Source organism: Eriocheir sinensis, chromosome 36 (genome assembly GCF_024679095.1).
Source record: "Eriocheir sinensis breed Jianghai 21 chromosome 36, ASM2467909v1, whole genome shotgun sequence".
Taxonomy (NCBI): Eukaryota; Metazoa; Arthropoda; class Malacostraca; order Decapoda; family Varunidae; genus Eriocheir; species Eriocheir sinensis.
This window is the reverse complement of record NC_066544.1, coordinates 6904579-6928865: the sequence shown is the minus strand read 5'-3', so window position 1 is coordinate 6928865 and position 24287 is coordinate 6904579. Positions and strand designations below refer to the sequence as shown.

The 24287-nt window shown below is 43.0% G+C and overlaps 2 protein-coding genes across 4 annotated transcripts in view; one reads left to right on the top strand and one right to left on the bottom strand.

The window, feature by feature from the left end:
* Positions 1-11605, top strand: part of LOC127007676 (uncharacterized) — a 31693-nt gene extending 20088 nt beyond the window's left edge. The window contains exons 8-14 of the mRNA XM_050878885.1: positions 452-622; positions 1348-1455; positions 4929-5062; positions 6389-6593; positions 7341-7511; positions 7955-8213; positions 10144-11605. Of these exons, the coding sequence (XP_050734842.1) occupies positions 452-622; positions 1348-1455; positions 4929-5062; positions 6389-6593; positions 7341-7511; positions 7955-8213; positions 10144-10280 (1185 nt within the window). The 3' untranslated portion in view covers positions 10281-11605. The remainder of the gene's footprint in view (positions 1-451; positions 623-1347; positions 1456-4928; positions 5063-6388; positions 6594-7340; positions 7512-7954; positions 8214-10143) is intronic.
* A 170-nt stretch (positions 11606-11775) lies between these two features.
* LOC127007675 (ADP-ribosylation factor-related protein 1-like) lies at positions 11776-22201 on the bottom strand. 3 transcript variants are annotated; one of them, XM_050878882.1, is made up of 6 exons: positions 21953-22201; positions 17786-17917; positions 17026-17196; positions 16214-16295; positions 15649-15820; positions 11776-14721 (listed from the first exon to the last, which is right to left on the bottom strand). In XM_050878882.1, exons 2-6 carry the CDS (start codon positions 17876-17878, stop codon positions 14631-14633), a joined length of 609 nt encoding a protein of 202 aa, XP_050734839.1. In that variant the 5' UTR covers positions 17879-17917; positions 21953-22201; the 3' UTR covers positions 11776-14630. The 3 variants fall into 3 exon arrangements, with proteins under 3 accessions (XP_050734839.1, XP_050734840.1, XP_050734841.1); XM_050878883.1 differs by having other exon boundaries at positions 22002-22201; XM_050878884.1 differs by lacking the exon at positions 21953-22201 and adding an exon at positions 21800-21926.
* Between the last annotated feature and the right edge of the window lie 2086 nt (positions 22202-24287).

Genomic DNA, 24287 nt, shown 5'->3' with positions numbered 1-24287 from the left:
CTCTCTCTCTCTCTCTCTCTCTCTCTCTCTCTCTCTCTCTCTCTCTCTCTCTCTCTCTCTCTCTCTCTCTCTCTCTCTCTCTCTCTCTCTCTGTTTCCAAAAAAATAGAATTTCATCAAATTTCGAAACAAATGCGTCCATATGATGCTTCTTGCATGACGTTGACCTTGACCATCCACTAAAATTTATCTTTCTCTTCCTCCTTTTCTTTTTTCTCTCACTCAGTTCATCTTTTTCTTCTTCTCCTTCTATTTCTCCTCCCCCTTCCTTCTCCTCCTAGACAAGTGAAGTGTAAATCTAAGCAACAACTATGCAGATGACAACAGCAGTAGCATCAGTAGCACCAGCAGAAGTAGTACGAACAATAGTAGTAGTAGTAGCACCAGTAACAGTAGCAGTAGTAACACCATTCACAGCATCGATGAACCAAACAAACTCTACCTCGCCACAGGACTTCAGATCAGGGGTGGAGTACGTGGTGGACAAGAGCCTGGGTAACTGCACCACGCTGGAGCTGACGGGCGGCTTCGACACCATCACGACGCCAGACGGCCACCACAGCATCAAGAACCCGCTGCTGCTCTTCGGCCTGGAGGGAACCAACCTAGTCTACCACGGCACGGTGAGCGAGAGACCTGGGACGAGGAGACTGAGGAGGAGGATTAACGGAAAGCAGAAGGGATTGAGATGTCTTAGGGTTGCTGAAGAGGGTTGAGAGGAATATAATGGATTTGGGGACTTCTTTGAGAAAATTTGATAGACTTCAGGGCAAAACATAGAGAATACAGAGGAAAATATAAGAATACAAGGGAAAACATGAGATAATAGAAGGGGAACGAACATCCATATACATAAAACATAGCAAAGCACAACACCCACTGAATACCATACACGTGACCAACCCCTTCCCATAATAGAAAATACAAAGGAACGTGAAAATACAGGGAAAAACATGAGAGAATACCGGGGGAACATCCTTATAAGCAGAGCAGAGCAGAGCAAAATATAACACCCACCCATTATCAAACACGTGACCAACCCCTTCCTACATTAGCGAATAGAGAGGAGGATATGACGGAATACAAGGGTAAAACATGGGAATACAGGGGGAACATCCTTATACGTTGACTAGAGCAGAACAAAACACAAGACCCGACAAATACCATATGCACCTAACCAACCCCTTCCTACATTAGCGAATAGAGAGGATATGAAGGAATATGAAAGAAAACATGAGAATACAGGGGGACATCCTTATACGTAGACTAGAGCAGAACAAAACATAAGACCCGACGAACACCATATGCACCTAACCAACCCCTTCCTCCTCCTCCGTCACCCCTGCAGAAGTACGCCCGCGGATTGCCTTGCGACGTGTGGGTTGGTCACTTCGACTTCGAGGAGGAGAACAACACCATCCACAACGCCTATCTCTACGAAGTCTACATCCTACAGGTACACCAGTTAAGGCAGACTTCGATCTCGGTCCTGACGATGACGAACTTGATATAGCGAAGTTGCGCGATGTGTTTTAAGGCATATTTTTTAAACGTTATTTTAGAATTGATCGTTTTGTGGTTAGTTTGGCCTTTTAATTCTAGTTTTGGGGTAGAGTTAGTTAAAAGTGTTGGGATTTTTAGATTTAAGTCAACATATTACAAACTCCGTCGTAAAAAGTGATATAGGAAAACCAACAATGATAATTCACCACACCTTGAAAAACGGGCCAATAGAGACAAATCAGATGTTGAAATAGCGAAGTTGAGCGACGTGTTATAAGCCAATTTTTTTAAACATTATCTTAGTATTTATCGTTTTGTGGTTAGTTTGGCCTTTTAATTCTAGTTTTGGGGTAGAGTTAGCTAAAAGTGTTGATATTTATAGATTTAAGTCAACATATCGTCACCTTCGTAAACAAAGCGCCTAAGTCATTATTTTCTACTTTACAGGAAATCAGAAAAGAAATGTCATTATCTCATTTGTCTTAAGATTTAGGCAGAAATGAAAAGGCCTGTTTTAGGACACTCAAACCCTGAATGACGAAGGCAAGTATACAAAAATCGGCGTCACATGTTGAAAAATCGATGTAAACAAAAACCTGGAAATCACTGAACAATGACTTAGGCGATTATTTTATGAGGGTGACGATATTACAAACTCCGTCGTAAAAAGTGATATAGGAAAACCAACAATGCTAATTCGCCACGCCTTGAAAAACGGCCCAATAGAGACAAATCAGCCACATTACTGTCGATTGAAGACTATTACGCCGTTTGAAAAGTCATGCGATAATTACATATGTCTGAAAAATTCTTGATATACGTTCATGATCTGATGTGGAAATAGTGTTAGATTCTATTTTTCTTCTTGGGTGATCGTCTTTTGTTTAGCTTGTATTTTCGTCTACCTGTCTGTCTGTCTGGTCACCTGTCTATTTGCATGTCTGACTGTCTCTTTGTTTACCTGTCTTTCTGCATACGAGTCTCTCTGTTTGTCTGTCTTTCTGCACATTGACTATCTCTGTTTGCCTGTCTTTCTGCACACTGACTGTCTCTTCCCTTGTCTGTCTTTCTGCATATCTGACTGTCTCTTCCCTTGTCTGTCTTTCTACATATCTGACTGTCTCTTCCCTTGTCTGTCTTTCTGCACATTGACTGTCTCTTCCCTTGTCTGTCTTTCTGCATATCTGACTGTCTCTTCCCTTGTCTGTCTTTCTGCATATCTGACTGTCTCTTCCCTTGTCTGTCTTTCTACATATCTGACTGTCTCTTCCCTTGCCTGTCTTTCTGCACATTGTCTGTCTCTTCCCTTGTCTGTCTTTCTGCATATCTGACTGTCTCTTCCCTTGCCTGTCTTTCTACATATCTGACTGTCTCTTCCCTTGTGTCTTTCTGCATATCTGATTGTCTCTTCCCTTGCCTGTCTTTCTGCATATTTGACTGTCTCTTCCCTTGTCTGTCTTTCTACATATCTGGCTGTCTCTTCCCTTGCCTGTCTTTCTGCATATGACTGTCTCTTCCCTTGTCTGTCTTTCTACATATCTGGCTGTCTCTTCCCTTGTGTCTTTCTGCATATCTGACTGTCTCTTCCCTTGTCTGTCTTTCTGCATATCTGACTGTCTCTTCCCTTGTCTGTCTTTCTGCATATCTGACTGTCTCTTCCCTTCTCTGTCTTTCTACATATCTGACTGTCTTTTCCCTTGTCTGTCTTTCTACGTATCTGACTGTCTCTTCCTTTGTCTGTCTTTCTGCATATCTGACTGTCTCTTCCCTTCTCTGTCTTTCTGCATATCTGACTGTCTCTTCCCTTCTCTGTCTTTCTGCATATCTGACTGTCTCTTCCTTTGCCTGTCTTTCTACATATCTGACTGTCTCTTCCCTTGCCTGTCTTTCTGCATACCTGGCTGTCTCTTCCCTTGTCTGTCTTTCTACATATCTGACTGTCTCTTCCCTTGTCTGTCTTTTTGCATATCTGACTGTCTCTTCCCTTGTCTGTCTTTTTGCATATCTGACTGTCTCTTCCCTTGCCTGTCTTTCTGCATATCTGACTGTCTCTTCCCTTGTCTGTCTTTCTGCATATCTGACTGTCTCTTCCCTTGCCTGTCTTTCTGCATATCTGACTGTCTCTTCCCTTGTCTGTCTTTCTACATATCTGACTGTCTCTTCCCTTGTCTGTCTTTCTGCATATCTGACTGTCTCTTCCCTTGTCTGTCTTTTTGCATATCTGACTGTCTCTTCCCTTGCCTGTCTTTCTGCATATCTGACTGTCTCTTCCCTTGCCTGTCTTTCTACATATCTGACTGTCTCTTCCCTTGTCTGTCTTTCTGCATATCTGACTGTCTCTTCCCTTGTCTGTCTTTCTGCATATCTGACTGTCTCTTCCCTTGCCTGTCTTTCTGCATATCTGACTGTCTCTTCCCTTGCCTGTCTTTCTGCATATCTGACTGTCTCTTCCCTTGTCTGTCTTTCTGCATATCTGACTGTCTCTTCCCTTGTCTGTCTTTCTGCATATCTGACTGTCTCTTCCCTTGTCTGTCTTTCTACATATCTGACTGTCTCTTCCCTTGTCTGTCTTTCTGCATATCTGACTGTCTCTTCCCTTGTCTGTCTTTCTACATATCTGACTGTCTCTTCCCTTGTCTGTCTTTCTGCATATCTGACTGTCTCTTCCCTTGCCTGTCTTTCTACATATCTGACTGTCTCTTCCCTTGTCTGTCTTTTTGCATATCTGACTGTCTCTTCCCTTGCCTGTCTTTCTGCATATCTGACTGTCTCTTCCCTTGCCTGTCTTTCTGCATATCTGACTGTCTCTTCCCTTGTCTGTCTTTCTGCATATCTGACTGTCTCTTCCCTTGTCTGTCTTTCTGCATATCTGACTGTCTCTTCCCTTGTCTGTCTTTCTACATATCTGACTGTCTCTTCCCTTGTCTGTCTTTCTGCATATCTGACTGTCTCTTCCCTTGTCTGTCTTTCTGCATATCTGACTGTCTCTTCCCTTGTCTGTCTTTCTGCATATCTGACTGTCTCTTCCCTTGTCTGTATTTTTGCATATCTGACTGTCTATTTCATTGCCTGTTTTCCATATGCGTCGAAGAATGTTTGCTTGTCAGTCTTTCCTTCTCCCTATCTATCCCCTCACTACATATCTATCTGTCTATCACACGCATCATCTTGCCTGTCCATCTTTCCGTTTGTCAGACTGTATTTGCATGTTTTGTTTTGTTTTTATCTCATTTTTTTGACGAATCTATTTGCTTGCCTGTCTTTCCTTCTCCTCGTCTGTCTATCTCCCTACCTGTCTATCCGTCTATCACACACACATCATCTTCCTTGTTTGTCGTGCCGTACCATCTATTTGTTAGTCTCTTTCCTACTCACTGTCAATCCACCACTCTATTTGTCTATCCGTCTGTCACCTCCCCCAAACAGGACGGGTGGACGGAGGATGCGGGGGAGGCGGATCAGCACCTGCCCGTCCCTGTGCTCATCAAAGTGTTCCAAGACATATCCGTGGGCGAGCTACCCGAGGAACTGATTGTGAACCTGCAGCAAAACATCTTCAAGTGGGTCCCGAGCAGGAGGAGGAGGAGGAGGAGGAGGAGGAGGAGAAGCGTATATGAGGAAAAGGAAAATTAGTGGTACTTGAGTGAATGAGAATTAAGGGAGGAAAAATAGGAAAACTAGATTAATATAAAGGAGGAGGAGGAGGAGGAGGAGTGTTTAGGAAAGAAAACCGGGGGAAAAAGGGGGGCGTAAAGAGAAGAGCAAGAAGACAACGGAAAGGAAAGGAACGATAAAATATTTAATTTCATGAGAGAGAGAGAGAGAGAGAGAGAGAGAGAGAGAGAGAGAGAGAGAGAGAGAGAGAGAGAGAATTAATTATATACATCACATCCTAATTTGAACTAACTTTTTCTTCTGCTGTGTATAGTGACCACAACAACAACAACAACAACTGCAATAAACATCCACACAATCACACAATAGCAACTCGAAGCTTCCACCGACACATCTATAGCAAGTCGACGTTCCAGCATGTCCTCCAACCACTGATCTCTATTACAACTGGATTGGCTTTCTCTGTATTAGCCTGGTTAGAATCATGAAGCCCGCAGCCGCCATCTTAAGATTCCCTCGGGCCGAGGCCTATATGTAAAAAATTCGGCATCATCGCTCACTGAGTGGCAGTAGCACGTGGTAAAACACTTCATTACGAAGTTATTAATTTATTGAATTTTTCTATGCCCTAGCTACTAGCTTTTTATTGCTTTATGGGAAAAAATACTCGTTACCCAGTCTCCATATTCGGCACAAAGCAATTCTTTTTCGCGTGATTTGACTGTTGCATCCTCTATATAGCATGTATGATATGTGTTTCCTTGCAAACTACTTTTTCAGTGGATTGGGAAATAACAAATGTTAGTCATCATGAAATAAAACAGAAAAATGTAGGTTCTTTTCATATATTTCTTTTGGTTACCCATTAAATAATTCTCCTTATTCTAAATCTAATCTCCATTCTATGTTGTTGCTCAGCAATAAGATCGAGATTTAAATCAATGACATTAAAAAAAACAAATAATATAAATCTTGATTTAAAAAAATAATTTGATTTAAATCTTAATTTAAATCAACTTGATTTAAATCAAACAACCCTGATATATATATATATATATATATATATATATATATATATATATATATATATATATATATATATATATATATATATATATATATATATATATATATATATATATATATATATATATATATATATATATATATATATATATGTTATGTCACGCCCTTCACCAGCCTCAACCCCCCCCTAAACACACACACACACACACACACACACACACACACACACACACACACTTCCACAGGTTCCAGGAGGAGGTGCCCCTGATGACCGTGTACGACATCACGCCCTGCTTCACCGGCCACGACCACATCAGGAGGTTCCAGATGGCCTTCCCGGGCCAGTACAGGCACTACTACGACGACGACCCCCAAAAGTTTACGCACTCGGTGCACAACAGCCTCGTCGACTACCTCCCGCTCTCCCCCATCAGGGTACAACACCTGGAGGTAAGGAGGATAAATCACTATGCTGCACCTACATTCCTTGGGCATGGTAAATTTACACACTTAAAAATAAGTGTTGAGTCTACACAGACCATGTGATCCAAACTATGTTGTGTGTCCTTAAAATACAGTCTTATAGCTTGACATCAGCGGCAAGCACCCTTGAGAAAGTTATTAGACAAACTTTTCAAATTTCAAGATGATACCAATATAACTTCGATACCAGAAATAAGCGCTCGTTTTTAACCAATGATTTGGACTTTATCCACGGTGTACATAAAAACTGGGATAACCACATCCCCAGCTATGTTATATAAAGCCTTTGAAATGGCACTACCACACGAGAGATTCTTTAATGCCGCCGCCTCCTTACGTCTTCCTCATTCCTCATCTTCTCCCATCTCCCATCCCCGCCATCCCTTCTCCTCCTCTTCCTTTACTTCGCATTTCTCATCTCCACTTCCTATTCCATATCCCTATCACCCTTATTATCCTCCTCTTCCTCCTTTGCATTTCCGTAACCCCTCCTAATGTCTCCCTCCTTCACCTCTGTCTCCATCCCTCATCTCCTATTCCAAATCCCCATCTCCCCTTCTTCTCGCTCTCTTCCTCCTTTACGCCCCAACTAACGTCTCCTCCTTCACCTCTATATAATCAACCCTTATCTCCGTCTAGTCCACAACCCCGTCACTCCTTCTCTTCCTCCTTTACATCCTTCCTAACGCCTCTTCCTTCCTCTTCCTCCGCAAGATCGAGTACTTGGAGTCCGATGATCGTCTCTACTGTGAGTTCACGTTGGTGGACCAGCCGCAGGTGGACATGGAGTTCCCGCCGTACGTAGGGAAGCCCCTCGACCAGGTGGTGCAGACGCTCGAGGACCAGATGGACTACTTCTCCATTGTCATCCTCGACAGTAATGGGGTGAGATCAGTTATTCCTCCATGGCCATGACGCGCGCAAAAAATGTTAAAGACACCCATGGAATGCTTGAATTTTCTGTGGTGTTTCCCTTATATTCTGATAAGTGATAGTAATGGCTTAAAAGACTTGGAGCTCAAGTTAATGAATAACGATAATTTTACCTCCTTGGGCGTTAAGTCGGAAGAATGTTATAGACACCCACGGAAATGCTTCGATTTTTTTTTTTAATTTTAAGTGATAATTATGGCTTCTGTGATATGGGGCTTAATGTTAATGACAAAGATGATAACCACAGCTAAATTTAACGATGGACTAATAGAAGCAAACCACCACCACCTTTGCAGTTCTCACAAACACTAACTCTACTCCGTCCCTGATGGTTTAAATGATTAACGAACAATAACTCTGCTCCTACCCCCCTCCCCCCACACACACCCCTGCAGAACCTTGTGTGGATGAAGCCCTACAACGACAGCCTCAGGGAGATGTTCGAGGACGGCTGCTACTCGAGACGTGAACCTCGCCAGCCCCTGCCCCCCCGCCCCAACTCTGACGACCCCCGAACTGCCACCCAGCCTAACCCATCCCCCACTTGGTACTCGAGTGGGGGTGATGGGGAAGATGGGGGCTCAGTGGACTTTGCGATTTTGGCCGCGATGCAGAAGGGGTTTCGAAGTAGTGATGAGAAAATATACACGCCAGGTGAGCACTGTTAAACCCTCCACCCCCCCACAACACTTAGGCCTCGAGTAGAGCATTTGGTGGTTCTCCAATTTACACACAAATACATCGTCTCACTTTAGACCTTAGGAGTGTAAAATGTCAGGAAGTACTCGAATGGTACGCACATACATACGCACACGCGCAAAGAAAAAATAAACAATGTACTGGCCAAGACAACCAAAAGCATTTTAGCTAGCAGTTTGTGTCCATTTTTACCGTACCTGAAATAATTTGATAGACCAACACTTAAGCAAAAAATAAACAGCTTCACACACACACACACACACACACACACACACACACACACACACACACACACACACAAACACAATTATATAATCAGGGGAATCATTTAGCAGGGTTACCGATCATGTCGCCCACAAGCTCTTTAGAGTTTACTCACCCAGAGGAACCAGTTCGCCCAAGTGATACTTATAAAACATGTCATACTTTTAAAATGCGTTATTGAAAATCTAATACACAAAGTATCATGTCGTATAAATAGCAAAACTTATAAAATATAAAGAATAAAATCAACTCATTAAAAAATTGGAATGCATAAACTGACTCGTATAATTAAAATGGTCACGTATCAACACTCAAGTAGGTAGGTGAGCACAAGCTTTCAACATTTGCTATGAAAACCTCTCGCCCCTACAGGTATTTTTTCTAATTTCGGAACTATTAAACTGCCTCTCTCGTTATTAGGTGCTTATCCTGACTGTGTAGGTTGTTTGCTTTACGTTATACCTGAAGAACGACGAAGGTGATGGAGTGTGGGCGAAATGTCTCCCCTGTGGGCGAGCTGACCTGCGGGCGAAGACTCCATAGTAAAGGCGAAATGACATTTGGGCGAAACGACCAGCAGTTAGTTACCCTCGGTAGATCTGAGCGGTCTAGTTCACACACATGCTGTTCGTTTCTTGGTAAAGTATGTGTTTTTCCACATGGAGAGTTTTGCTATCACCGAAGAAAATAAAGCGAGCGCTTGATCGAATTAGTCGTAAAAATTGCCGTGGAGGCCTGCAGCGATAGATCGAATGACAAAGTGCAACGCAGATCGTTCGGAAACTTTTTTTCAAAACCGAGCACCGCCCTAGCCTGACGAGCAGTGGCCCATCGCCGCAAATAAAGTAACATTTCGCCACTAAGGATAATAAACTATCGCCGGTAAGGATAGCAACCTGTTACTGGGAAAGAGTAAGTTACCGCTTCATTCATTCAAGGATTTTCGTAACGGCTTCCCGGTGATAATAACTATCTCCGCGTGGAAAAACAAACATGTTTTACCCCGAGATTAATGCCTGCGTCATTAAAATAGACCACTCGGATCTGCTAAATAGTAAATACAATCCAGAATGTGAATATCGTTGTCAAACCATCCAAATGTGTCTGCACCTTCACGAGCCACGGCCTCCTGCGCTGCTACGCCCACAGTCAGACAACTTTCAACTGAGTGGTGTTTGATTTGTGCTGCCGCCTGGACGAGGACGAGTTGTGCCTTTCCAACGGATCATCAGTTTATTTTTGTCTTTGTTTTGATGGTATTACCATTCTACTTATTATTTTATATATCTAAAATATAAAATAATCCTCGAATTCCCCAAAAGTGTCATTTCTCAACTCTTCACTAAAACTCACCAGGAGTTCCAGTCTAGAGACATTCCCAAAGAAGTAGGAGCGCCGAATCAAACCTAATGCTCACACTTTTTCTGTTATTAAATAGGCATGAATTGTTTTTACTTAGTTCTGCAGTGAATCAGGGTTCTGTTTTTTCTTCTATTATTCAAAACTAAATCACTCATTACTTACTGCTGCTGTAGATCATCACAAAGACATGATAAAAGTATAATGAGAGTAAGATGCCACTTCACTACTATAATCTCACCTGCTGCTCGCTGCTCCTCAGGTGCCATGGCGGGCATGGCGGTGGGCATGCTGGTGTTGGGCCTCCTACTGGGCACGGTCATCATGCTGGTTATCCTCAAAAAGATGGGACTCACCACCGGCATAGAATTCATCCCCATGAACTCAAGGCGGCGGTGATCAGGACCACCTGGAAGATGAACGCTGTGCCTGGGAGTGGAGTGTCTGAGCAGCAGTGTTTTTTGTGTCCCTCGTCAGCAGTGTTTTTTGATGTGTCGCTACTCAGCAGTCTCTCTCTTACATTAAATGTACACTCATTACTTATTTTATAATTGTGTTCCTCACAGGTTTTGTTTGTGGTGAATCCATAAAAAGTAATGATTCTTAATTTACTGCACATCAGAATGCTGATTTTCTCATAATCTGAGGCTGTATAAACCTTTGATTTTAACCCAACAACATATTAACACAAGACGGTAGCCACCATCACACACACACACACACACACACAAGGCTGGATAAATGTAGATATGGAGACGGGACTATTAGAGCTTAGCTCGGGCCCGGTAGACTACAAATAGGTAAATACACACACACACATACACACAAGTGGAATGGAAGTGTTGGACAGAAATTATGTAATCGAGCTGGAAGGGAGGAGGCAACTAAGAGGACACAGTAAAAATTTGAGAAAGGGGACTTGTTTGAGAGACCTAAAGAAGTTCAGTTTTTCATACAGGAGTGTGGGTACATGGAATGGACTTGGCAAAGACATTCTTAAAGTGGGCAATGTCCATAAAATGAAGGAAAAGTTGGACAAGTATAGGTTAGGCCAAGTCTACCAAGCCCTAAAACAGCTGCCCAGAGCCATTAGAAATTTGAGATTAGCTCAGCATACTTTGGACAGTGTTGAGGAATGGAGAATCACTTGTCAATTTTGCCAAGACCTATCTTAGGCAAAGCACTGTTTGGGTGGGGCAGACCCTCCTCACAACCCTCTTCAGCATGTCCCCAAAGTTTCTTTTTTTTTTTTTACAGTAAAAGAAACTGCTCAAGGGCAAGAAAAAAAAAGAAAGAAAAAAAAGCCAGCAAATCACTACTATGAAAAGTTAAGAGGAGTGGCCAAAAGAGAGGTCAATTTTGGGAGGAGAGGTGTCCTGATACCCTACACACTTCCTTACTGTAAGGCTGACTGCTGAAATTCTTTAGCTCAAAAATACACAATCAAAACAAAATAAATATTGAAGACTTCCATAACTCTACCTTACTTTTCACATCCAGCTGTACAACAGTTTAGATGCAACACCATCATCGCCCTGATACTGGCTTTCCTAAAAATAAGATAGATAATTGTGATCATCAAATAGTTATCATCTTAACTGCTGTGTATCTGCCTGGTTGTTTTCCTGTATGATCTACCTATGCATTGCTTCTCCTGTACCTCTGAGCTGTAAATATTTTCAGAATAGTCTTAATAATCTAATAAAGCTTAACCCTACACGAAATTCAATATTAATGTCCACTGGAAAATGGTGCATGGAATGTTGGATTTAAGAAATAGAAGAGCTCCATCAAGTAATATTCCTTGTGAGATTCAGTTTATCACAGTAGATGTTAAGGAAAGAAAATGATAGCCACCATAATAAAACTTGGTGTTTAAAATTAAACCTCTTACGGTTAATATCATTATTTATTATATAAATTAAAACTTATAATAATAATAATAATAATAATAATAATAATAATATGATATTATTGATAATGATTATGATAATAACAATATATTAAGCATGTTGGGGTTGAGGGTGAAACTAAAAAAAGGTATAATCAGAGAAGAAATATGATTATGTAACAAACACACACACACACATTCAAAACAGCCACTTGCTCACACCATTACTCCTATTTATTCATGCTGAACTTTGTATTGTAGACACACGAGTTAATTCCAAAACTGGAATCTTTTCATGAATGAATTCAGCAGAGGATGAGATTTTTATACCAATCCTCCACCGACAGTGCTGTAGGGGCGTACTGTGGCCTCACCATGCTTGTGAGTGTAGTGAGATGTGTGCCAACTCCTTCCTGATGCCAAGTTGGTTAAGTTACTGCTGCTGTTCCCTGATTGTGATCCTGACAAACTTTGATGTGGATTCCACAAATCAAACTCAAAATCTTTATTGTTATGAATGCAACACCATATGTTTAAAGGTGGCATCACCACAATAATTATTACTAATAATAACATGTACTGCACAACTTGGCATTATAATGTTGCAAGTAACTGATTACAGAATGCTATTGGATATAATTGCATCATGAAACAAAACCAAGCCATTATCATTTTATATGTACAGAAAAGATTTATTCTGATAACCAGATGCCTTCAGCACCTCCCTCCAGCAGGTGTTGGGCTGGAGGAGTCTAAGGGATGCCCCGTGCTAACTAAATGCAGAGAAGCCTGACATGTAAAACTAGATAACTAAAGATCACAAATACCACACAGCACTGATTCTCTATGGTGCTTCTGGTCACACTTTCACTGATACTTAACAAATAGCAGAAGAAAGGATTTCTCACACCTGGGGAACAGTAGGTGATACTGTGGCTTAGTTGAGTAAAGTAAAAATGGTAGTGATAGTCCTCACCCATAGTGGCTGGACTTGTTCTTGTAGTTTTGGAAGTAGTTAGTACATGTCTGCACACACCTACTGACACACACACACACACACACACACTACAACTTGTCACTAAAGGAAAAGATGCAAGGTTTCAAAACAACAAATTATATAATATCTAGGCTTTTCTTTACTGAGATTGCCTTCCTAGTCTTGGTCCTAGCATGGGGTCACAGCAGGTGCAGGGCAGCACCACCACCTGCAGGCCTCTAAAGCAGTACCTGGAGCCTACTTGGAGCCACTGGTGCCCCAAGGTGGTGACGGCCACCCTCAGGGCCACCTCACACCTGCTGGAGTTCAGAAGTAGACTTGGTCCTCAAACACAAAACTTGATAAAACTAATCAAAATGAAGCTTGTTTTGATGCTCATTCCTGCAGTATTAAACTGTCTCAACTCTTGGGAAGCAGCAAGATAGGTGCACAGCAAGAAGCAAGCCGCCACCTGCTCCCTGCCATGACTGTGTACACTCAGAACTGCTGACTATTACCATCTTGCCCTTATAAATTACTACATTATAACTAAACTCAAATATGTACGAAACATCAGACTAGCAGTATCAATGCACTTTGCCCAAGTAAAAGAAGCTCAATATGATTACAAAAGTTACTTATAAAAAGATTCATTACTTGCTTTATATGCTTTATGTACAAATCATTTCATGTGTGACAAAAAATACATTATTGTGTCTGTATCTTTAACCATTTCTATACTTCCAAATGCTCTAAGTATTTAACAAAATACTGAAGAGCTGTTAAATTCTCAAAATCTTTCAAGCAGCTAAAGGAAAATTCCATCACTTACATTAATCTAATTCAGTTGTCCTTATTGTCCATACAAAAACAGCTTTCACACTTCCATGACAAAATTCTACTCTTAACTTTTTCATGATGATAATTGGTTACCATGAACATGATGAGGGAGAGGATGAGTCAGTAGCACTGGTCCACCTACAACGACATACAAGAAGACAATATCATCAGTGTAGACAAAACTGAGTCTGTCATTAACAGTTTCAATTATGCATAAAACAAATTAATCACTTAATGAGATGAACCAGTGACAAAGAAATGATACAAAAAACTAATTCTACTGAAAGTTCTGTTCTTACGATAAAAAAGTCCTTCTTGTAGAATCCCTCTCAGCTCACAGCATCAGTGAATAGGTTAACAAAGAACCTCACGATTTCTACAAAAATAACCTAGATGCTGCTTCATGTGTGTGTACGCTGACACTGAGGCAACACAACAACAGGGTGACTCGAGAAACCACCCCGATAAACAGACCAATAAATAGTAACTGCTGGGAAATACTACCATGTCACCTTAACAAGCATACATGAAAATATGCATGTGAACACACACACACACATACACATAATCACACACACACACACATAGAAAACTTGCCATTAGGGTCATGATAGGAGTAGCATATTTTCTTTTTTCCAGCACAGATTTGTACGTGAAGGATCGTGTTAAAAAAATCCACATTACCGGTGGAGTAAGACCCCCACGCAGCCACTAGCAGAGTAGTAAACACCTGCCACTAACACAACTCTAGTCCACCACCACTTGAAGCCAACACTATACAGCTGAGTGGCCATATATACCACTCACCACAACTCTTCATACCAACACTATAGTCACTGCCTATCACTGTACTTCCTTTTGCTTGCCCCATCATGATTACCTCGACCGTTTCCTGAGTCATTTATCGTCTGCACCTGCCTGGAAGGAGCGGCTGTCTGACGTGGGTGTAGTACTGATGAAGGGTAGAGTAGCTATGCCTGGTGTGTAGGTGAGGAGCAGAGGTCTGTGTTCCAGAGTGAGAGTGAAGGATAAGGTGGAAGCATCAGGTGTCATCGTGGTTGGGGGGCGGCCGCACGTCGCTGTTCCTCTTGATGCACTCCACCAGCCAGTCAATCCCTTCATCCACCCCAGCCCTGAGGAGGCAAAAGGAGAGGGGAAACATTACAGCAAATTAGTGACATAATTCCAATCCACACATCCCGTTCTTTTAACCACCTTTGTTGCAGTCAGGGGTCTGGTCTTAAAGACTAAATTCTAAAAACATAGCTTCTAGTCTAGTCTTAAAGCCTCAATTAGGTCTGCTCCATTTTCTGAGTTGTTCAGTCTGTCCTTCACTTTAGCGATCTCACTGGCCACCTTAGCAAAGGCCACAGACACTTTGCTCATGAGGGGTCTCCTTTAGCTTGGTTAAGGTCTGATTATTATCAATTATGGTGACCTTGTATTCACTAGACCTGGCTCCACTGTGTGTACAATAGCATTTGAAACTAGGTTTCTTTTGGCTAAGACCCTCAGGTCCTCGTCATCCACGTCAAGACAATTGACGTGGAAGAGTGTCCTTCAAGAACAGCAGCCAAGTGACTTGGCTTTCCCCTCTGCCTAACTACAAATGCAAATATGCCTGGCTGCCTCATCATGAAGAGTACACAGAAAAAAAAAGAACGGTAAAGAAAAAGAAACTCCCTGGGGCCTATACCCAGACAGTGCCATCCCTATAAGTCACTCCTGGGGTCTGGAAATATAGCTTAAATTGTGCTATTTACAAGGGAGACAAAATTATTTTTTATGAGATGTCTGTGAAGTCACCACAAGCAGGTGAAGCATGACTTGATTACCTCTTCATGAGGAGTAAGCCCAAATATTCAAGGTGCCATGGAATTGCAGCCAATGTGCATGATGAAAACTTTTTCTTGTACATACTGAGCTTTTCTGTCAGCAGCAGTCCCAGCATGATGAAGACCCCATTGCTATGATACTTCTAAGCAAAGAAAATCTAATAAACAAAAGATGATGTACATTACAAAAAAAGAAAAAGAAAAAGTGCATAAGGAAAGACTCACCCTGTTAAGGCCGAGACAGGCATCACCATACAGTCCCTGCGGCCAATGAGGTCCGCCGACTGGTTGAAGATTGGCTTGACCTCCCGCACCCCCATGCACTCTGGAATGTCCTGTTTGTTGGCCAGCACCAGCAAGGGAACACCAATCAGGTTCTCACTGGATATCATTCGGTCTGTAACAGAACAAAATCTATGTTGTTGTTGCTGCTGCTGCTCTTTATGTCATCCATGATAGGAAATGGGTGTAAAACATTTGCTGGATAAAAAGAGGCATAACACCCCTAGAGAAGTTTGTTTCTAATGACTGTGCAAAGCTGTATTATCAACAACAGTGAAAAATGAAATGAAAAATGAACTAGAAACATTATTCAAACAATTTATAGCTCTGGATTTTCTCAGAACATAATTAACAAAAATGTACATCAACCTTCATTCACTGGATATGCCTTGTATTTTATTTAAACTCAAATCTTGAAAAGACTTACTAGACACTTTCTTTACAATTGAGAGCACAGCTAAAGTGAAGCATCAAGAGATGCTAAGGAGTCATCAGCTTACCAACTTACCAAAGGCTTCCTTGGACTCCTCCATCCTCTCCCGGTCTGCCGAGTCCACCATGTAGATAATGGCGTGACACTCAGCATAGTACTGGGGTGGGGAGAGACAGGAGGAAGGGCTTGTCACAAAAACAAATATGAGACAGCTACTTTCCACACATACACACATGCAGGGCTCCATATTTAAGTAGTTAGCTCAGCTCATAACAGAGAAGTCCTGGGTTTGGTTCCCAGGAGTGAAAATGGATGTGCAATCTCCTTTCACCTGTGCTCCCTGTCCACCCAGCAGTGGATGGGTACTAGGTATTAGGTGAAGGTAGTGTCTTGCCTCCTTGGCATAGGTGGGTGTGACACGAGGTTCCAGCTGTATATACCTAAAGTTCTACAACAAAGCAGCTCTAAGCTCTTTCAAGAAGGATGAATTTGAATCCAGCACATGATCCAATCATGGTGAATGACTCACATATACACAGTTGGCTGTATTTTAGGGGGAGTTGTGGGGAAGAACCCCAAAATAATATTTGCTCCAAGTAGTATTTTGGTATAATTTGAGTGATACTTATTTGCTTGGCACAATCCAAATTACACGTTCAATGACAAAAAAAACAGTTTCTAGATATAGCCTGCACATACATGTTTACTTGCAGGAGTCCCATTTAAAAATGTTCTACAAGGAATAATACAGTTATTTTACTTTTAAATGAAACTTAGTGTTTGATTTTTCTTCTGTAGTGAACTGAAGTTTATGAAAACCATAATTCACTCATACTAATATAAAATAATTTCCTTCCTCTCTCCCTCTTTTCTTGTGGGTCCCTCACCTTCTCCCACAGGGGCTGCAGCTCCTCCTGGCCCCCAAGGTCCCAGAAGCTCAACTTGATCCCTGAGTAGGAGATCCCGCCAACATTCTGCCCGACGGTGGTGGTTATCTTGCTGGGGTTGAGGCCCTTGTAGCCGCGGGTGAACTTGGTCTTGGCGGCCTCAAGGTATGTCTGCAAACAATTACCACCACTTAACATATGCACCAAATATTATCACTTAACATTACTTCCCACCATGAGCAAGGTGTGCAGGTGAAGATGAAACATACTAAACAAATGGAAAACATGAACTGATGTTTTTTTTCATCATAAAGTAGTTACTCAGTTAACTAAAAAGCTGTTTTTTTAATTCTAAGTGTGATAGAAATACATTACAATGTTGGCAAGGGCTATTGGCATGCAAAGACAAAAATCCATGGATAAAAACACACACAAACACATATATATATAAAAAAAGAGGGTTGCCAAATTACTGATGAAGTTATCTGCAGATTTTTAAGCAAAAAATAACCCAACACCACTTGAACCTAAGATACTATAAAAAAAATCACCTGTATAAATAAAGAAAACTCATACATACAAAGCAAGCAACCAACAACATCCAAATACTTCCTGCAAACCCCTTTCAAAACAGCACAATCAGGTGAGGAAACTGCAACCCTGGCAACCCTGTCCTGTGAGACCAATGAGCACAAATACATCACACAGGCAACTACTCCTTAGGCTTTGGCACATCCACTTAGTAGCACATGACACTCACTGTCTTGCCGGCATTGTCCAGGCCAAGGATGAGGACAAAGAACTCATCCTTCTTGAACAGGTACTTGTAGAGGCCATAAAAGAGGGAAAACATGACTCACGAGCGGGCTGGCTGATTTCTCTGGATGAGTACCTGAAGGTGAAAAAGGTTATGCAAGTAATGAGAAATAAAGAAAAGTTGGGGCATACGCAATGAAGGCAAAGTTGGGAGCATATACTATAGCTGCACATGGCAGTGATGCTTATCTCTGTCCAACTGACACTCTGAACCTGTGGTGGGAGTGAACCCCATAACATGACAGAGCCAGTGCAACATCTGGGTTACCACAGTTTACCTTCCCCTGGTTTCCGCTGGTACACATTTATCAACCATCCCTGAAAGGAAGGATGAACGGCTGGGTGGGCAGAACGCTGTCTGCCCAGGCCAGGATTTGGACCCAGGCCTGGGAGCGCTAACCACTGCATCACGGAGGTGCGCTATATAGTATATAAAGGTAAAGTTGGGGGCCTATGTTATAGCTGGATGTGGAGGCATTGCTTGTCTCTGTCCCATTGGGCCTTTCAGCCTGTAAAGGGAGAGAACCCTTAACCCAACACTTGGCCAGTATAACATCCAAGCTACCACAGTTTATCTCCCTAAGGTTTCCTAAAGCACCCATTAACTGACCATCCCGAAAGGAAGGATGAACTCCTGGGTGAGCTGAATGCTGACTGCCAAGGCTGGGATTTGAACCCAGCCAGCAGATTCATAGTAGGAATGCTAACCACTGCACCACAAACTTGTTCGGTAAATCTCCTCACATACTGGACTGGGCCAAAAAGTTTGTTGAAGCTGAAATTCATCATATCAAAGTCTGTAAATGTGAGAGTTGACTGTATGATGGATAAACTGCTGAACATAATTGTAATTTTTTTTGCCTATTGTTACAAGCAAGAAAGAATAAGTTTTCTTTCTTAAGGGTTAAAAACAAGATGCTGTGTAGGTTAATTGTGAGCCTGTACATTTTTGTGTAAAATTTTAATGTGTAGCTACATTGAAGTGCAACTTGTTGCCACCATCCCTATAATTGCTTGGACTTGCAGCTGCCAGCAAAGTGAGTAGATGGCTCAAGAAATTATATGGAATTTGCACAGTTTATGCATTTAGAAGAGGCTTTATCATTACAGTACTGTGACTCATGATTACCTGCACAGAAATTACCTTTAGCGTCTTCCTTTATCAAAGCCAAATAACTTAAAGGATTTCTAGGGGTGATTAACTCTGATTAGCAAGATTAAATGTCCTGATAAGGGTCTGTTACACTGTCTTAACCCCTTCACTATGGCCAGGCCAAAACAGCGCCCCGCGCTGTATCCGAGATCACCGCGTGTGCCAAATTTCAACTGTCACTATTGAATATAACAAGTTTTCAGCCATAAACTTAACACAATCATGTGTTATATATGAAAACATGCAGAATTAAATGGTGCACATAAAGAAACATAAATTAATCGATAATTTTGAGATGTAAGCATAAATATAGAAATAAAATAACTCGTATATTGGCTAAAACGAGCCAGGACGCAGTATGCGCGTCCTCGGATATGGTACATGGCACACAAGGATGCAGTATACGCGTCCTCATGTTGAAGGGGTTAAAATGAACCCAAGCAGTTATTCAAAATTATCCAATATGCTCAAAGTTTTCATTCATATATACAGTGGGAGTGGACATCCCTGCCCTGCATAGTTTTGTATCCCCAGCATTAAAGGGACAAGTGTCAATAAAGGCATGCAACTGAAACAAATGCTCTGACTTCCTTACTGTCACCTGGCTAATGAGGATATTAAGTATTAATCAGAAATAAACTCCTAAACCAAACCTAACATTACCCTGTATTAATCTAACCAGCCCTAACTTTTCCTAATGGGGAGTCACTGTGATTTGTTAATAAATATCTATAACTTCATTCATCTCACAATGGCGAACAAAGCTTATTTCTAGGTCTTAATTAATCTGCTAATATTCCCTGTGGAAATCACTGGTGCCCCGAATTCCTGCAAAACAATAGCAAAAACATAAATTCGCCAGAAATAAAAGTTTGCCCTTGCAGTATACAGATACAAGGAAAAATAAGCACTTTAGCCCTCACAAGACCATGAGGAAGGTGGACTCTGCTGCCGCCAGAGTTGAGCCTCACTTCGAGTGTCGTATTGAAAACGGAGCATTGTGAGGCGTATCAAGTATTAATCACCTCGAGCGTCATATTGAAAACAGAGCACTGTGAGGCGTATCAAGTATTAATCAGAAATAAACTCCTAAACCAAACCTAACATTACCTTGTATTAATCTAATCAGCCCTAACTTTTCCCAGTGCGGAGTCTTCCTCCCATTTGGCCACTTTCAGGGAAAATGGTTATAAAGATAAAAAGTATGACAAGATACAACAGAAAAATGTCAAGCTCTGCAGTGTGACGAGTGTCTACCAAGATGGTTATTCTTACTAATATGTCCGTGTCACGTGCAATAACAAACTGGCATATTATGTAGGACACACTGTGGCCTTGCCATATATCTAAAAATCTTTTGGGGGATGAGTATGATATGGCTGTAATAGCTCCGAGAATGTGATGTGCTGCGTTGGGTGGCTTCGATTTTCTAAGTCAATTGTTATGGATTCACTCGGGGCTCTATAGACAGACTGAGCCTCATAGCTGCCTTGCAGTGCACCATACAAACTAGTTCCTAAGCCAGTAATATCCCAGACATAATATCCGGACATAAAACAGTCTTTACGAGTTCTATGTTATTTACTTCTCTATATTAAAGTAAATAATGGCTCAAGTATTTGTATTTTATGATTTTAAACGATTACATTCCTGATGTATTACTACGCGAGGTCTATCGCTCCCACCCGCCACGGAGCAGTTTGGCAGTCTTCCTCGCGGCATCATGATGGCAGGACAGATACATTGACACTCAACTCTTTTTTACTCTCCTCAAAGTATTATTCTACTACACCTCTCGGTAAGTGTTAGCTGACTATTTAGCCTCTTTATTGGTATCCCTCAGGAGGCACATTGCACCATCAAATAACCTAAAATTGAGGCCCTTCAATACCACAGTGACACGGGCGTGTCACATGGGATGCGCTGTACACTTAACACTCAACAGCCTAGAGAGCGTTGTATTGAGAGCCTGGGAACCTATGGGGAATCTGGGTTTGGGGTGTGAGAAGGCAAATTGACTGAAATATGTGCCACCAAAATTTCCCTAAAATCAGAAAAAATCCCTAGTCCTGAAACTTTCAGGAAAATTTCCTAAACATATTGTCTTTTAATCCACCATATTCGAACATCGAGCATCGCATGTGACACAGGCGTGTCACATGCGATGCGATTAATTGCTGCCTCGTGGGCGCATCAAGCTGTGACAAGCACACGCCTCCAATATTGCCCCAACAAGAATAATAACCCTCCAATGTCTCACATACTGTTGTACTTTTTTAGTTTTACAGGTGCATCATACATGTGGGGGTCGAGAGGTTAGGTTATGAAAAGTTCCGTTAGAGTAGTTTAAATATGCTACCCCACCAAAAAAAAAAAAAAAAAAAAAAAAAAAAAAACTATTTTCTGGCGCATCATACATGTGGGGGGGTCCTTGGTTAGCAGAGGAGTGAAGCCCCGCTGTTAGCTGTTAGGTTATAAGGTTAGGGACTTTCCTTACTTTCAAGACTAGGAAATTTTCCTTAATTTAGTGATTTTTCTAGGGAAATTTTGGAAGCCCATTATTCAGTGATTTTGCCTTCCCCCCAAAACCCCGGTTCCCCACAGGTCCCTAGGTTTATGTTGGGGGGTAGGGGGGGATGGAGTGGCAGAGGGGGAGGCGGACTTCTTGTAAAGAATTACCAACAAGATTAATAAACTTCTTCCATATATAGTTGTTGCAGCCTGTTCAGCCCTTATTAACTGTTGCAGTCACTCTGGTTTGCTGCTGTGGATGGCCGACACCAATCCACCTCCACCAATTATTACTTGTGTCCAGCCTGGCACGCCGATGGGAGGTGGGAGCCCCGACAAGTGTCCGTGTGTGCCGCCCCGCGAAGGCTTCACGCCACCCGCCGCGGGTCAGTGCACCGCCACGCACGCACGCACACTAACACACACACACTCACAGCCGCCACACACCTGCTGCACCTGGCTGACGTGTCCCCGGCAGCTGGCGACACACACACACCTTGGCGGCGCTGGTCGAGGGGAGGCCACGGGTTCTCACGGGGCCGGCGGGTCAGGGCACGGGGGCAGCACACACATGGCAGCAGCAGGGACAGGCACGGCGGGGCGGCTCATGGGGCGGCGGGGCAGCAGCACGGCCGTCAGCCTCAGCCTTGTTGTGGTGGTGCGTGGCCTGGGTCTGGGCGCCGCCACCCCGGCCAGCCGAGTTGTGTTTTCTTGCTGTGTGCGGGAACATCTTTGCAACGGTGGTTGGATTTCTTCAGAGCCTTCTACATCTCTGGATTCCTTGCCTCTGTAATCCACCATGGTCTGGACGGTATTATTCAAGTGTTTGCCCATACTCACCCCAGAAAAAAATCCCTAAACGTTGGAAATTTCCCTAGATCTAGGGAATTTTTGCCCCCCCCCCCCCACAAAAAAAAAAACCGCCATTGCGACGGATTTCGTGTCCCCTATCTGAAACCCCGCATTTCCACAGGTCCCCAAGCTTGTTTTGGGGGTGAGAGGGGACTATGGGCAAACACTAGAATTTTACCGTCTGGACAAGCGAGGAACTCACCGCTGGTGCCAATACCCTCCCGAAGGAGCGAGATCACGGCTGAAAACACACACACACACACACACACACACACACCTGACACTACAGAGAGTTGTATATGTATGCAACTCTGTGACTGACACTCGGTGCCCATTCACTGACAAGGCCGTACCCAGGAGGGGTTCGTGGGTGCGTGGGGGGGCGGACTCCCATCTGCTAATAAAAGGTTCACTTTCTGATTTAGTCAAAACGAAAAACTGGGACTTTTCTGTTCTATTTGTTAGATATAATTTTGGGTATGATATTGAAGCGTTTTCTTTCATTCTTATTCCATTAATTGCTTATATAAAGCTAAATAACAGCAGGAAAATGCACCCAGGAGTCAGTTTTTTTTCAAAACCCCGACCCCCAGCTGATTTGGCTCACTGTGATCGCCCCTCTACAATAGCTACAAAGATCCACATTTTGGGGAACCACTCCTCTTTTACAGCTGTGAGTACTTGGGCCCCTACCGGGGTGATAGGTCACAGGGTGGTGGATAACTTGTAGCTACTGAAAGTATTACTGATCGAAGAAGGGGTGAGAGGGGGGATGGTATCTGGGAAGGGTAAAGTTACAAGTCAAAGAGGGAATGATGCTGCACGACGGGAGTGTGTGATGAATCAAGGAGTGTCACGCTGCAAGTCACGCTCGTCATTCTCTGAACGGCTGAATCACGTACCACAGGAGTCCTCGTCGTGTATACGGGCAGCCTCAGCACGAACGGTATTTTAAGAAGAATCTCCGGGAGAGTCATTCCATTAGTCACCCCAATAAGCTCCTCGTTCGGGTAGGCAGTCTCAGGGCCTCGAAGCCATCACGCACTATAAAAAAGCTTGATTTTTCCTTTGACCCAATGTGAGGTTTGTCTATACCTGGGCTGCGGAGGGTACTAGGGTAAGGGTACTGGGGTGTGGGCACTGGGGACTAGATACCGGATTGTGTGTACTATGGTGTGGGTAATGAGTAGAGGGTACTAGGGAGTGGGTACTTGGATATAGGTTTTGGGGAGAGGGTACTACAGGGGGAATGGGTACTGGGGAGAGGGTACTGGGGTGTGAAAACAAGGGAGGGGGTACTGGGGAGAGGGTACTGGGGAGAGAGCCCTGTGGAGAGGGTACAAGAGTGTGGGCACTGGGGAGAGAGTACAGGAGTGTGGGTACTGGGGACAGAACACTGGGGAGAGGGTACAAGAGTGTGGGTAGCCTACTGGGGAGAGAGTATGTAGAGGCCAGTAGGAGCACAACAAACACTTTTCTCTGCAGTGCAGTTTATTTGCAGTGCAATTAAATTAAGTAACAGCAATAAGTAACAAGGGCTGCGCCAGTCGTCAGTAGCCAGTGGTCCGCTTCCCCTGATTCGCCGCCGCCGTCGTAGGCCTTCCCAACAGCGGGCACTCCGGACTCCGGCACACAGCCGACGGTGCCTCGCACAGAACCTCGCCCCGGGCGGTATGAAGGCCTTCTTTGCGGGGCCTCCTTCTGGTGTGCTTGCTGGCGGCCAACTCCCCCTCTCATAATCGGGAACAGCTTCTTCACCTCGCTTCATTCCTCAGGCCTTTCCGTTGCTAACACAGCGCGCATGACTCACATCATCTGAACCACCTCCTCAGCCCGAGTCCGAATCTCACATCACTTAAATGAGAAGAGGCTATTAATTACACAAACGAGCAATTCTCTCAATTCTCTCAATTCTCTCAATTCTCTCAAT